The sequence below is a fragment of the Melopsittacus undulatus genome, chromosome 10 (assembly GCF_012275295.1).
Source record: "Melopsittacus undulatus isolate bMelUnd1 chromosome 10, bMelUnd1.mat.Z, whole genome shotgun sequence".
NCBI lineage: Eukaryota > Metazoa > Chordata > Aves > Psittaciformes > Psittaculidae > Melopsittacus > Melopsittacus undulatus.
In genome coordinates this window covers 12,542,979-12,557,243 of record NC_047536.1, presented here as the reverse complement: position 1 = coordinate 12,557,243, position 14,265 = coordinate 12,542,979, and the positions used below count along the sequence as shown (strand labels likewise).

The 14,265-nt window shown below is 51.5% G+C and overlaps 1 protein-coding gene across 1 annotated transcript in view; it reads left to right on the top strand.

Annotated features, from left to right (window-relative positions):
• Positions 1 to 5,820: 5,820 nt before the first annotated feature.
• Positions 5,821 to 14,265, top strand: part of KCTD16 (potassium channel tetramerization domain containing 16) — a 50,473-nt gene continuing 42,028 nt past the window's right edge. Inside the window, exons 1-2 of the mRNA XM_005147294.3 lie at positions 5,821 to 5,997; positions 6,272 to 7,409. Of these exons, the coding sequence (XP_005147351.1) occupies positions 6,578 to 7,409 (832 nt within the window). The 5' untranslated portion in view covers positions 5,821 to 5,997; positions 6,272 to 6,577. The remainder of the gene's footprint in view (positions 5,998 to 6,271; positions 7,410 to 14,265) is intronic.

Sequence of the window (14,265 nt, the reverse complement as noted above, 5' to 3'; positions counted from 1 at the left end):
TAGTGGCCCCACTAAACATGAGTTAATTGTTTCACACCAGCCTTCTAAAGTATCTTTAGCTTTAAAGAACAATGTTTGCATTGTAAGTCTATGGTGAGATAACAGGATTTAGTGACCCCACTCAACATGAATGAGTTATTTCACACCATCCTTCAACTTATCAGTTCAGTTAGAGACAGAGGCTCCCAAACATCTGCTAGCTTGGGATACTCCTTGTCTGCCCATCCTGCAATAATTTTGCAGGAAGGTCACACTGTTTTAACTCTTTGCCAGCTAGCAGAAGAATTACAGGTAAGGTTGGTTTCAGCTATTGTGTGATCCCTGGGGCATCCAACTGTGCCAAAGGTGAAAAGTACACCGCGAGGAAGACTGCTTACCTCGTCTTGAAGATCCCTATTCACATGAGGAAGACTGCTTACTTCATCCTCAAGACCCCTGCCCACAATCACCAGAGAGCAGTGCGCAGATGCCAAGAGGAGGAGACTGATGATAATAAGTTCCTGGAGCTAGTTATAATATTCTCCACCTATATGCAGGAATTATGAATATGTGTATGGCTAATGCAATAGTGAAAGTATAGAAACCTGTAACAAATACTAATCACTTGCGCCTCCGGCTACGGTCACACGCATAGCGCTGTTGCTTTTGCTTTATTGACTTTGTCTCTCAATAAAACCTTGTTATCTCATTTAGAGCAGTGAATTCATATTTCACAAGCCTGATACCTGCCTGTGGGTTCAAGGGAAGCTGTGACACTGCAACCACAGGAAGGGACAGCCTGGATCACCCAGCCCTGCATGGTGAGGTACAACCTCCACAGGCACCAGTCCACCCATTCCATGGTGTCACAGTTAAGTGGTTACCTGCACAGGGGATCTGGCTTTGCAAAAGGCCAAAATGACTCCAAGATGGGAAGAGTAAAGATGCTCCTAACATGGGTTACACAGTGCTGAGGTCATGATAGTGCTACCCAGGGAGGTGCAAACTTTGCTTTACCTGTAACATTAAAATTACACCAGTGTTAGTAACAGAATAATTTGAACCAGACTGTGAGCAAAAGTGTCATTGAAACAACTCTGGAAGTGTGAGAGAAGGGAGAAAGGAGGGAGGAGGAAGTTTGCTGAAGCAGGCTTTGCTATGGCAGGAAGTGTAAGAGGGAAGGGGAGTCCCTTATAGACGGGTGGCTGAAAACAGCCATTATTTGTTTGAGTTTAGTCCTGGGATACTGCTGTGAGCACACCAGGTCTCTGTCCCCCTGTATGTGCTGGGTCTGTTGCAGTGCCAGAGCCCCTCTGGACTGTTGGAACAGCGGGAGGCTTTGTTGAACAGTGCCTGCAAAACTGTGAAGGATTTGTCAGCATTGGATAGCTCAGTTCTGGGTCAGAACATTAGCAGATGTCCAGCGATTGTGATCTAAATCAGTGGAACGTGGGTTTTTCCTTGCTGTAAGTTTCTGAAAGCCTAGAACGCTGCACACTGCATTTGCTCTGGATTTGGTGTGTGGCAGAAGGAGGGGACAGCTTCCTTGGCAGAAGCTGTGCCCACACTCTGTACATTGCGTGATGGAAAACACATTGTCGCATGTGTCCTGTTGGATTCCCCTCCTTGTGCCGTGCCTGTGCTCACGCACGCAGCAGCTGGGAGAGCTCTGCTGCCCCTTTGCCTTCTTGCGATGGAAATGCATTATCCACTTGAGTTATGAATTAAAGATCAAGGGCAAATCTGGATAATGCTTTACTATGTGCCTGTTAATAAACCCTGCTTTGTGGCACTTGCTCTTTCGCCAGCAGATCCTTTTCCAAGGGAGATTCTCACATTCAGTGTTTCTTTATGCCTCTTCTTCAAAGCGAGGATGTGTTAGGGCTTCTGACTCACACATGCTGCTGGACTGCAGCAGACGGGGTTTGCACTGGGTGCAGTTCACACTGCTGGATCAGTGGACAATGTGCTATTTTAGCTCAGTATCATATTTTTCCCTGCTTGGCTCCTTTTCTGAGAACGCGGTTTCCAGAGGTACCTGAGTGACGGGAAGACTGCTCCATCCCAGGAAGGCTCATAGCTCTGCAAGAGCCTGGTGTTTATTCCTGCCAGGGCTCTGTTACTGTTCTTTGTGGTGGATGGAGGCTGGAGTGGAACACTGGCACCTGCCTGCAGGATATGGCTCTGCTGCTCTGTCCCTTCACGTTGCTCTGACAATAACCCCGAATCAGTCTCAGCACATCCACAGGGGTCAGACATTTCTTCTCCCCTTTGCCATGCCACCTTGCTCAGGAAGCGTGCTCTTCTCTGGCTGGCTGGAGTTTTGTCCTGGCAAAATGTTGTGTTGGCTCCATGTTTAGCTTGGAAGCTGCTGAGGAGAGCTGGCTGTTAGAGCAGATGTGGCCCTTGGGTGGCACCTTCAAACCATTTCTGAACCGAAGCAGGAGCCTAGATCTGGGAGTCTAGGCTTTCTTTCTTCCTTTTCTGTGTGAATTATTGTGTGTAAAATCCACCCAGAGTGATGAAAGTTCCCATGTGGCTTTTTAGCTGAAATCTTCTGTCCAAAATCCAATTTAGCTTTCCTTTTTTTTTTTTTTTTTCTTTCCAGAATTATCCTTCAGTTTCTGGTACTTCCAATTGGTGCTGCTTGGAGCTCCCCAGCATCTGCATGGAGTTGCTAAATGCTGATAAACAGCTTCCTATTGCTCATGACACGTGGGCGACTCGATCGTATTTATAGCTTGTGCATTCATACGCAGGATGGAAGGGAGGTGCACACACAGTGTTGCTACTACACACCTCGCTGGGTACTCCCCTTGCTTTCTAACACTCTCCGCTGCCTCTTTTGAGACACCTTTTTTAGCACCCACAGAATGCGATGAAGTCAGTTGTGCCATGATTCCCGAAAGCACGGATGCTAATTTAGCACTTTGACATCAGGAGTGACCTCAGCCCTGGGAATGATGTCACATCACTGATGCACCAGGTTTAAGGATAGCTCTGCTCTAACTTTGGAGCATGCACTTGAGCTGAGGCTGAATTTCCCCCTCACTGTGCTGGAGGTTGTGCAGCATCTGTTCACCTTCCCCTCCACGGGAGCCGCTTCCCTTTCCCAGCAGAGCTGCAGAGCTCTGCAATGGAGCTGCATGGGAGCTGCGGCTGCATGGTCCTGATGTGTCTTCCCTGTGGGGCACAAAGTGTTTCGGTTTCCCTCTCCTGTGGCTGCACACTGATGGATTTTGCCAATGGCTTGTACTGAGCTGGGAAGCATTATGGGATGCTTTTACTACTGAAGTAATTCCATCAAAGGAAATCGTGTTACAGTAAAATGATGGAACGTCCTGTGCAAGGAAATAAAAGCAGGTGTTGAATTCCTTTCATTTATTATTTGAAAAGTGCAGGTGCATTTCTAATGCTGTTGTGATCAAAATTCCACAGGTTTTGTTCTTTTCAAAGGGTTATAATTTTTAAACACCCGGAGCTTCAATCTGGCAGCATCAGCTCCTCACATGGTGTCAGAATGCTGCACACAAGCTTGTCAGGAGTCACAGGTTTTATATGATCTCCCATCTGCACATTAGAGGTACCGAGTTGTCTCCACGCAGCCCTCAAGCCTTCTGCCAGGTTGTTCTTTGCCTCGTGGTTTGGATCATGACCATTCTGTGGGTTCACAAGGGGCGTATTTGAACAAGGATCAGTTTTTACTGAGCAGATCCTTTAAGCCCTGCCAGCTGTGGCATCCCTGGCTGCATGAAAACTGATATAAATATTATCACAGGATGTTAACTAGCATTAATACGTCCAGAACTGGAAAAGCTGCTGTGATGCTCCTTACTTTGAACGGAGGCACCAGGGGGCTGAGCTCTCAAAGGACGCCAGTGTTTCACCCACCACTCACTGTACGTGTTAAAGCCCCTCATTGACCGTACCCCTGAGGTCAAACTGGAGGGTGTGGTTGACTGTTCAGCTCTCACATTTGAATTTGAAAAGCCTGTGAGAATAAAAATTACCGTTTTCCTGCCTTAGCATTAAAAGTTGTACTTCTGGCACCAGCAGCTTGGGTTCACTGCTACTCTTTTAAGTTATGGCCATGTTTTCAGAAGAATATCACAGAAATATCTGTGACTTCAGCAGTCAGCCAAGCCAGGCTGCACACAGGGGCTTCCTCACATGCAGATTTCACTCTGAAGCTGCCCCTCCAGCTCTTGGTTGGGGTTTGAGTGAAATGCTTCAATTTGTTACAGAATCACAGGATACCAGTCTGGCTTGTATTGAACGGACCTTAAAGCTCCTCCAGCTCCAACCCCTGCCACAGGCAGGGACACCTTCCACTGGAGCAGCTTGCTCCAAGCCCCTGTGTCCAACCTGGCCTTGAACACTGCCAGGGATGGGGCAGCCACAGCTTCTCTGGGCACCCTGTGCCAGCGCCTCAGCACCCTCACAGGGAAGAGCTTCTGCCTAAGAGCTCACCTCAGTCTCCCCTCTGGCAGGTTAAAGCCATTCCCCTTGGCCGGTCCCTACAGGCCCTTGTCCCAAGCCCCTCTCCAGGTTTCCTGCAGCCCCTTTAGGCACTGGAGCTGCTCTAAGGTCTCCCATTCAGGAGCCTTTTCTTGTCCAGGCTGCCCCAGCCCAGCTCTCTCAGCCTGGCTCCAGAGCAGAGCTGCTCCAGCCCTCGCAGCATCTCCGTGGCCTCTGAACTGCTCGAGCAGCTCCATCTCCATCACCGCGAGTAACCTGGTTCTGCCGGAACCGGTGCGTGTGGCCGCAGCGCTGGGCTGTGCGGTTGAGACCGGCTGGGGGGGGCCGAGGTGGGCGCGATGCGGGGATCCCCTCACCGCGCCTCACGGCTTCCTTCCGGCGGCCGCTCTGTGCCTCCCGGCCCGGGGCTGCGCCGTTACCGGCCGGGTCCCGCAGCCGCCGCCCGCGCTCCCCGGTTCCGCTCCGCTCCCGCTCGCAGCCGCCGGGACGGTTCCGCGCTACCGCCCAAGGCCGCCAGGTGGCGCTGCCGACGCGCGCAGGGCCGGGGGGCGCGCGGAGCCCCGACAGCTCCCCCCGCCTTGAGCACCTCCCGTTAGAGCGCACGGAGGTGCGGGACCGCTCCCGCCGCGCCCCGCGCATCGGCTCTCGGGGGGCTCCGGCCCTCCCCGGGGACATGCGGAGCGGCAGCAGCGGGGGGAGCCCACGGTCCTGCCCCGCAGCCACGGGCGGGCGCGCTGGGAGCCCCCTCCCGCCGGGATCCCCCGCCCCGCCCGCCCGCGTCGCCGGCTGAGACCGCGGCGGTGGCTGCGCGGAGCCGGGAAAGGCACGTCCGGGCGGCGGGCGGGCGGGGGACGGGCGCTGCCGGCCGGAGGGGACGGAGCGGGACCAACTTCACCCGAAGTCGAGCGGGGCGGCCGCGGACCGGCGCTGTCTCGGTGCTGGCGCCGTCCGCGGGCTGCCCCCGGCGCTCGCCCGGTCCCGGCCCGACTCCTTTAAGATGATGCAATCGGCATCACCCGCCGCGCTCCCGGCCCCGCGCCGCTGAGCGGAGCCGCGCGGAGCCGAGCAGAGCCCCGCAGCGCCGGCAGCGGGAGCGGACCCCGGCGGAGCGGCCCCGGGTGCCGTGGCCCCGGCGGGGCGATGGCTGTGCCGGCCGCCGCGGAGCCGCCGGAGCCCCGCAGCCCTTAGCGCCGGCTGCGGGGTTTCTGCAAGTCATCTGAGGCGGCCGGAACGCGCCCCCCCCGGCCCGTGCTCCCCGAGCCCCGTCTGATTCATTCTGGGGTTGTTGTGGGGTTTTTTCTTGCTCTCCCCATCGTGCTGTGTGCTTTGGTCTCTGTCCTCACCTGCCACGGTTAACTTGTGACTCGGGTTAACTCTTGAGACCTCCACGGATGTTGCTAAGAGCACTTTTCCTGCCTTTGCTGTCCCTTGCTGGGATCGGATTTCGTACTCGCTGGACTCTGTGTGCCTGTCTGTGTGTTCTGAGTGTCTTGAGATTTTGCTTTTCTTTCCAAGAGCTGTGCATTGACTGTAACCAAGGTAAGGCTCGCTGTTCTTGTTCCTTCACGTGCATGTCTAAACGAGATGTTTCCTTAAAGATGAAGTATGTTTTTCGCTTTGATCAGTGGAGTCATATGTGGTCCTTCCCTTGATTAGTGCTTGTGAAAAAGCAGTGTAGAACTTGCAAGAAGCCAGACCTATTTAGCAAGGAGACCTGGCTTGGCTTTCTAAACTGAGCTGCTTTTCTCTGGGTGCAGCTTCTGTGATGCTTAAAAGAGTAATTTGTGTCCTGTTTTGTTTTCCCTTTTGACAGACCCATGAAGGACCATAGGCTTGGCTTGACCTTGATTTTGGTGGTTTTGTTGGAAGATGTAATGATGTGATTGCGTTTCGTGAAGTGATTGCTCTTCAGCCTCTGTGGCTTAGGGTAGAAGCCACTTCTGCCTCACTGTCACTCGTGAACAATTTGGGTTTTTTTTAAACAAACCTCTTGGCTGTTTTTCTTTTCTCACTTCCCCTTTGCCCCCTGTTTCTCCTCAGTGTTGGAAGCTTTATTCTACTCTTTAATGTGATTGATAGTCCTGCTGCTTCCTGCTGCTGATTTCTGTTTTGAAGTACAATGGCTCTGAGTGGCAACTGCAGGACTTACCTTCCTTCTCGAGAGCAGGGGTCGGGGCTGCACTCCTTCCCAGAGGTAGTGGAGCTAAATGTGGGTGGCCAGGTTTACTTCACTCGCCATTCCACCTTGGTTGGCACCCCTCACTCCCTGCTCTGGAAGATGTTCACCCCAAAGAGAGACACGGCAAATGATCTGGCCAAGGACTCCAAGGGAAGATTCTTCATCGACAGAGATGGTTTCCTTTTCCGCTACATTCTGGACTATCTCAGGGACAAGCAAGTGGTTCTGCCTGACCACTTCCCAGAGAAGGGAAGGCTCAAGAGGGAGGCTGAGTACTTCCAGCTCCCAGACTTGGTCAAACTCCTGACTCCTGATGACAAGCAGCAAAGCCCTGATGATTTTTGCCACAGTGACTATGAAGAGGTCTCCCAAGGCAGTGACACAAGAATATGTCCACCCTCGTCACTTTTACCTTCTGATCGCAAGTGGGGATTCATTACCATTGGGTACCGAGGGTCCTGCACTGTGGGCAGAGAGAGCCAAGCAGATGCCAAATTCAGGAGGGTCCCGAGGATTTTGGTTTGTGGAAGGATTGCTCTGGTCAAAGAGGTCTTTGGAGAAAGTTTGAATGAAAGCAGAGACCCAGACAGGGCTCCAGAGAGGTACACCTCCAGGTTCTATCTCAAGTTCAAGCACCTGGAAAGGGCTTTCGACATGTTATCCGAGTGTGGATTCCACATGGTGGCCTGTAACTCCTCGGTGACAGCTTCCTTTGTCAACCAGTACACAGATGACAAGGTCTGGTCCAGCTACACCGAATATGTCTTCTACCGTAAGTACAAGATATTTCCGAGGGAAATACGACCTGCTTTAAGCTGCTGCCTTCTGTTGACCGTGCAATTCTCAAGGCCCAGAGTGCAAATTGCCTCCTGCCTTATTGAGATCTGAGGACATGCTTCAGTTTAAGCTTTCGCACTGTAAGGCAAGGCCGAGCCCGGTGCCTTGGTCCTGGCTAGGTGGCAGCACAGACTGCCAGAAGCACCCAGCCCTGCGGCTGGAGGGTGCTGCTGTCTCCGGCGGTGTAAATCACGCCTCTGAGTGCCCCGCACGCACTCGAGGCCGCGCGGGATGAAGTCTGAGCCTTGCGAAGACACTGCAGATTTAATTACCGGAAGTCTTCAGATGGGATTCCATTTACAAAGGGAATGGCTGCTCGGTAATAGTCAGGCGCAGTCAGCCAAGCCATCTGTCAGCAAAGCTGACATGCTTGCCCGCAGGGAAGGGAAAACAAAATCCCGTCCCTGGCTGCTTTTCCACAGGGAGCCTCCTCGGAGCCAGCCGGTGTGCTCTGAAATGAGGGCTCGGGGCAGAAGGATGCGATTGCTGGGCCGTGTTATGCAACGTGCCTGTGAGAACCAAACTGGCCTCAGAATGGGAAGTACCTGCCCCGCTTCCCGCAGTCACAGCGGCTCACATACCGTTGTGGTGATTTCACCTGATAGCTCTGGCAGGCTCATTAACTTCCTAAGCTGCTGTTCAGGTGGAGGCACCGTTACCAATGGTAACTCCAGGGTAGGTCTGATTGTATAAATCTATACCAGGACGTCATTCCACAACTGCTGTGCTTAAATATTTGAGAGGCTCCTGTGGCTCTTCCTCCATTTTCATTTCAGGAGGGAGAAGGATGGGGCATATCCCAGCCCGTTGGTAGAAATGGGCTTCAGACAGCAGCTGTATTGGCAGTGGGGCTGGGGAAGGTGATGCTCTGCCATGGGCACTGTGTGCGGGGCTCACCAGGACCAGGCTGGTACCAAGGAGAGATGGCAAAAGTTTGGGATGATAGATGTATTGGGAAGTGAACAGTTTGTGTGTGATACTGGAGTCAGCACTCTGGTGTCTGGGCTCAACAGGCAGCCCTGATCTGCTTATGTAATGGTGCTTAAGTTAGCATCCTGAAGCCATCTGTATTTCTGACGTGCATAGATTTACTTAAAATTAGTTTTCTAGCTGGATTTCTTAGCAAAATGGTTCTAAGGTCATGGATCCGCTTATGTTCCAACAGGGATGGATGAGTTCTCTTATTAGGCTTCTTCTGCTTGAAATCACAGTATCTTGTACAAGTTTTAGGAGAAGAATTACTGTAGTGAAAGGAATGGATTAGGATAAATTGTGTTAGCATTTGTATATAAAATCAGAAAAAAAGATGAGTTCCTTGTGGGCACCAGGTTTTGCTTGCTGAAGGGGGATGGAAGTGGGGTTTGCATGAGTCAGCAAACACAGGCTGCATTGTTGTGTTACCCAAATTCCTACCTTCAGGGATTGCTCCCACATCGCCCCAGCCAGGGCTGGGTACCCAAAGGTGCCTTGAGAGCATTGGAGAGCGGAAGTCTAGAGTAGGTGTCACAAAATCTTCTCTCACCTGTGCAGGGGAAGCCCAATCCAATTCAAGTTCCTGGAAACTCTCACCCAGTGCAACAGGCTTTGCATTTGGCTCATGCCAGTTCTGTGGACTTCTGACACTGCTGCAGTTTCAGAGATGGGTTTTCCAAAGGGTCCTTCCCCAGGTAAAAGAGAAAGCAGCGACTATGATGCCAAACCACTCTCTTTTAGCGCGATGCTCCTCACTCTGTTGCGCTCTGTGCCATGGCTGCTGGCTCTGAAGCTGCTGGTGGGGTGCAGAGGTTCTCCAGCCACGTGCCCGGGGTCTGGCTGCAGCCTGAGAGCTGGCACAGAATGCTCCGGGAGGGAAAGAACTCCCTTCCCAAGTTTCCCAATATTATTTCATACCGAATTTTTCCAAAACATTTCATTTGAAACTTTGAGGACCAATAAAATTGACATCTGGTTTTCTGGTGGCATTACAACTTCTCTGCAGCTGCTTAGCCATAGTTACTTAATTACAACCTGCCAACTGTTTCTACAGAAGCGTTCATTCATCAGGCTGTTGTGAGCAGGTTAATGGGCCTAAGCATGGGAGGTGTCTTATCCAAGTAGTTAGGCAGATGCAGAGGTGGCCTGTGCAGAGCTGTGCCATGACTCCTGTGACATGCGTGGCCAGAGGGAGTCTTTAGAGATGGGAAAGGAAGGAGGAGGAGGAGGAAGAGAGAGAGGAAGGAGGAATCATAGAGGGAAGAATATATTTCTCATACACCAAATACATTGTACACTCCAAAAGCTGCTCAGAAGGTAAATCCCTGTGGCTGGCACAAAGATGAGCGTTTTTCATGTACAAATCCCTCTTAAAGCAGATCAGATGGTCCAGAGGGGCTGGAACCTGCAGTGACTCACATGGGTAAAGTGTGGGCTGTTAACAGAACGGCACTATGGATGCTGTATGACGCCTTCTCCCCTTGTTCAAATTTAGGTGCTATTAAGACTAATGGAGCTTCCAGCTCTCTGGGGAGGAGGCTTTCCCGAAGCACAGGGCACGAAGGGAGCCCAGTGCAGGGAACTCGCAGCCGTTTTGCGTGGCTGCTGGGAAGGGCTGTGGATGACACTACAATCCTCGGAGCGCCCCTCGGCTCCACTCCAGCCTCAAACAGGGTTTGGAGCCAGGCAGTGCTGGTGTGGTACAGCTGAAATCAAACAGTGCCTTGAGGCACACGTCCTGCGTGGTGGGTGGGCAGGAGGCACAGCCTGGTCCTGCTCATGGGTGGATGTGAGTTGAGGAAAGGAGGTGAGGGTCTGCTCAGGCATCTGCTTTCCCTCTGCTTTCTCCTGTGTCAAAGGCATTTATTCAAACTCCATGCTGGCAAAGGCTGCGTTTCAGACTTGAACCATTTTGTGGGTGCTGCCCCCTCCGCTGGTTTGATGATCTTTAAGTAAAACCTCATCTCCAAACACTGTCATTTTTGGAGAGGGTGACAGCCTGTGCTTGGATCTTCATCTTTACATGTTTCCAACCTTTGCAATGGGATGAATCAAAAGTGTGCACTTGAACATCTGGTAAATGTGGTGCTGGGGGCGGGGGGTGTTAAAGCATATGGGCTGGCTCAGCCTTCTGCAGCCTGGCCCCATTCCTGACGTCGCAGCAGCACACTCCTTTCTACCGCCTCCCATAACCTACAAAGCAGCTCCTCTTGCCTCGCTCCAGTCTTGCAGCCTTGCCAGGCTGTGGTGACAGCCCTGCGTGTGGATGCTGTGATTGCCAGAAGAGCAAACAAGCAGGTTGGGAATGGAGAAGACTTTAGCTTCAGGGAGCACATCAGGGACAGGGCAGGCTGTGTGCTTGTGTCTGTGGAGCAGTGAGGAACCGCGTGACATTGCAGTGGGACAGCGTGGGGTAAACAGCACAGCAATCCCTGTCCGCATAGTGCTACTGCCCCCACGCCCCTGATGCCATGTCCCTGCTCTCTCTGAGATCAGTCACTGATGATGACAATAATTACCTGGAAACAGAAATATCTTCTAAATGTTTCCCCATAGGAGGAGAAGGGTTGACAAATTCTCCTTCCAGTTCAGTAGCAGAAAAGAATATAGGGGTTTCAGATAAGCTTTTCCTGCCCTTCCTAAGGCCGTGCGTTGAAGTCTGAGCAGGCATGAGGAAATCAGGACAGCCAGTCTGATTTGCTTAAACCTTGCCCTGTGCCAGCCACTTGCATGTCTGCACATGGGGAGCAGCTGAAGCACCTGCAGATGTTCCTGTGAGATGTTCCTGGCTCTGTAGCTCTGAAAGCCCCAGATGAATGATCAGGCTCTGGCTCCTCAAGGGCATGTGCTGCTGCCTCTGCTCGCGCTAGGGACAGTTGTAAATCTGGGCTGCCTCACTGTACTCTTTCAAGGAGGTGCTGGCTGGGAGAGCTTTCCTCTTGCTGGTAGGAGGCTGATGTGCAGAGAGGCTCTTGAATTAGGTTTCTGATTATCCTGGCATAAACAGAAGAATTCTCTTGGGTGGGGATGTGCAGCAGGAAGGAGATGTGAAACCCTCTGTGAATGCGCTCTGATGGCCATCCATTGGACATGTACGTCTGGGATAATCCTGGTGTTCTCTAGACAAGATGATCCACTTGGGATTAATGCAGCCAGCCACAGCCTGTCACTTTGCATGTGTGAACAGAGCTGAAAGATCCCGTTCTGATGTACCTACCACTGACTCATAAATTAATTGTGTGGTAGAAATTTGACTAACAAAACTGAATGCTCTTGCACAGTGACACCTACAGCTGTGCTGTCAAATGGGTTACGTGGGGAAAAGGAACATTGCCTGTTTTCCCCTCTCTTTGAACTGATACTGTCATATTTTCCAGTAGTTGGTTCTGTCTGTTTTTAAATCAGTGGAGACCAGAATGACCCAAAAGTTAACAAAATAATGTCTAATCCAACGAATAATGCAAGCTGCCTTCCCTGCGGACAGGAGATGTTTCTGCTTCCAGGTAATTATTGTCATCATCAGTGACTCTGATCCATCTTGCCAAACAAAACTCCCTCTCGCAGGGGTGATCATCTGCAGGCTGTGAGGCTGTAACCAGCCAAGTCTGTCAGCACATTCATGTCAGAAGGACCTTGCTCCCAGCTTTGCTGCTCAGACTTGAGCGGCAGTTGAATTCTAACCAGTTTGTCATGGCAGGCTGAAAAGGCTGCAGAGGTTTTGATTAGGGCTGTTCCATAGATGAAAAGTGCTGTTATGTAGTGGAAAACAGCAGTGTCAAATCTGACAGTTAGGTAAGTCTAAGAATCTCCAGCTCAACGGGTAACTGAAGCAAAACTTGGTTAAAAAGTAGGACTCTGAGTGTATTCTATCAGTGTATGAACAGTGATGCTCAGAAGCCGGAAAGGATGGCATTTGGGTACTAGCCTCTGTCTCTCCCCGGTGTTCAGACACAGCTGATTGTTTTGTAGCCCTTTGGGTGTGATCTTCATTGACTTGAGTATTTGAGATAGATATTTAGCATAATTGCACAGATCTGTTGCCTGGCTGCTCCCAAATACCACTTGGCAATGCAGATCCTCCCTCTGGCGCAACACCCGCACAGCAGCCAGGCAGATTCCTGCCAAGGAAAGCCCTTAATCCTCTGCCCCGCATTCCTGGAGGTCTCTACAGTGCAAGGGGGGCTCTGAGTTCAGGAGGCAAAACCAGCACTGCCCAGGGAAGGTGCTGAGTGGGGTTTGATCCGGTGCTTGCATTTTCCCTCTCTCTCCAAGCTGTGCTGAGGGCTGCGGGTGCCTCGTGCATTGCAGGTGTCATTGGGCACTGGAAATACTTGTGCAGGGTTCAGGGATGTGAGGACCTGGCCCTGGACATGGGCTGCGGTCACATCCTCACAGTGCCTGGCCACCATTCCTGCTGCTGAGGGAGAGACTGGCATGCACTGGAGGCAGAACCTCCCTGGGAACACCAGCACTGCTGCCGCTCGGTGATCCAGGAGAGGCCATGGGGATTTAGGATTAACCAAGGAGGGCTGGCACTTAGGGAGGAAGTGAAAACTCAACATATTTTGAATTGCAGCCTTGAGCTGGATGTTTTCCATGCGCATGAGGTCCCAGAGCACCATTCTGGTAGGCTGATCAGAGGAGGGGTTTGCTGTGATGTATGTGTGTGCTGGTGAGATGCATGCAACTCCAGGGGAGGTGCAGAAGCAGGAATGCCCAGTCTGCTGCCCTGACAGCAGTACTGGCTGCATGGAGGGGCTCCCACCAGCCTGTTCCTGAAGCTCTCTCCAGCGTGGGCAGGTCTGGCCTGCTGTAAAACTTGCTGAAATGTGGTTGTGGTTCTCATGAAACCAAACCCAGAAAGGGCAAAGGAGCGTAACTCCGAGAACACGACACAGATACTTGCCATTCAATGCATAGCAGCAACATATTGCGCAGACAGACGGACACTTGCAGCAGGTTTGGTTTTTCTGTCCAGCCATCCTGCATTGGTTTAAATTTGTAACCATAACATTTTCTCAGTTTCTTCTCCTTTTTTTTTTCCCGGCTTCTCAAGTTCAAGGCTGACACACGGTAAATAATGGAGACAAGAAGCAAAATCTGAATTACATCTTTGCAAAGAGAAAGAGGAACCGGTTATGAAACTTGTCCAAATGTGTACATTTTTTGTAAAGGAGGGAAACAGACTGAAGGGAGTAGTTCAGCTCGGTGGGATTGCTTCAGTAGTGGTGAATGAGCTGGCCAAGGAACCTGCCTGAGTGGTTTCCCTGTGCTACTTTCAGGAGACAAGCTCTAGCTAGTACTGGAATACATAGAACATCACTGCTGTTATTCTGCCTCCTGATGTTGACCCAAGTGCTTAAGGAACAGTGGAGCTCAAGCTCCAACCCTGAGGATGTGTTGTTGATTTGGGAAGGGCTGATGCCTCTCAAGTCCATGCAGAGGCAGCTCTGGTGGCTAACACATGGTATAAAGGCTCAGTGCATGAAGTGAGGTCTCCTTTTGCTGTTTCATCTCAGAGGCTTGTGTTCATTTCTGTGCTAATGGCCTCGCTGAGGCTGCCCCAGGAACCTTGGACTTTCCTTCAGGAGTGAATGTCCCTTGGTTTTGACCCTGTTGGTATCATCTGGGGCAATAACAGAGAATGAGCAGCAGTACGCTGGGCATAGAGTGCTGCAAAGGCTGTTTTCCTTAGTTTTCCCAAATTAGCCTGTCAAATAAGTTTTCTAATGTTTAAAGGAAAGGGAGAAGTCTGGAGGTCAGAATAGTTTTTACATTCCAATGGCTGGGTATAAGCTTCACCGAAATACCCATAATAT